Source organism: Eimeria mitis, genomic scaffold, assembly GCF_000499745.2.
Source record: "Eimeria mitis Houghton genomic scaffold, Emh_scaff5264, whole genome shotgun sequence".
NCBI lineage: Eukaryota > Apicomplexa > Conoidasida > Eucoccidiorida > Eimeriidae > Eimeria > Eimeria mitis.
The window spans coordinates 787-1221 of NW_013573547.1; the positions used below are offsets into that span (position 1 = coordinate 787).

The following is a 435-nucleotide window of genomic DNA, read 5'->3' on the forward strand; positions in this document are numbered from 1 at the left end:
TATATAAAATATATATATCGTGTTTACTTCTTTTTGCAGCACTGCGTTGCAGCAAGAGCAGCAGCAGCAGTGTATGATAACAGCAGCAGCATTGCAGCAACAGCAGCAGCAGCAGCAGCAGCAGCAATTGTTTAGGGGGTGGGGGTCTCCCTAGCAGCAAGAGAGCGTTGATGAATCTTAGTTGGGTTTCAGGTGTATCTGCTGCAGCAGCAACTGCTGCTGCTGCTGCTGCTGCTGCAGCAACAACATATCCTGCTAATATTCAAACATGTACGTATACAGCACCATACAGCAGCAGCAGCCACTGCCCTCTAGGCCCCACCACCAGCAGCAGCAGCAGCAGCAACACCACCACCACCACCACAACCACCACCACCAGCAGCAGCAGCAGCAGCAGCAGCAGCAGCAGCAGCAGCAGCAGCAGCAGCAGCAGCA

At 53.3% G+C, this 435-nt stretch overlaps 1 protein-coding gene across 1 annotated transcript in view; it reads left to right on the plus strand.

Moving 5' to 3' along the window:
• Positions 1 to 268: 268 nt before the first annotated feature.
• Positions 269 to 435, plus strand: part of EMH_0080890 (uncharacterized protein) — a gene marked incomplete at both ends in the record, with an annotated part of 622 nt that continues 455 nt past the window's right edge. Inside the window, one exon of the mRNA XM_013500316.1 lies at positions 269 to 433. Coding sequence (XP_013355770.1) covers positions 269 to 433 — 165 coding nt within the window. The remainder of the gene's footprint in view (positions 434 to 435) is intronic.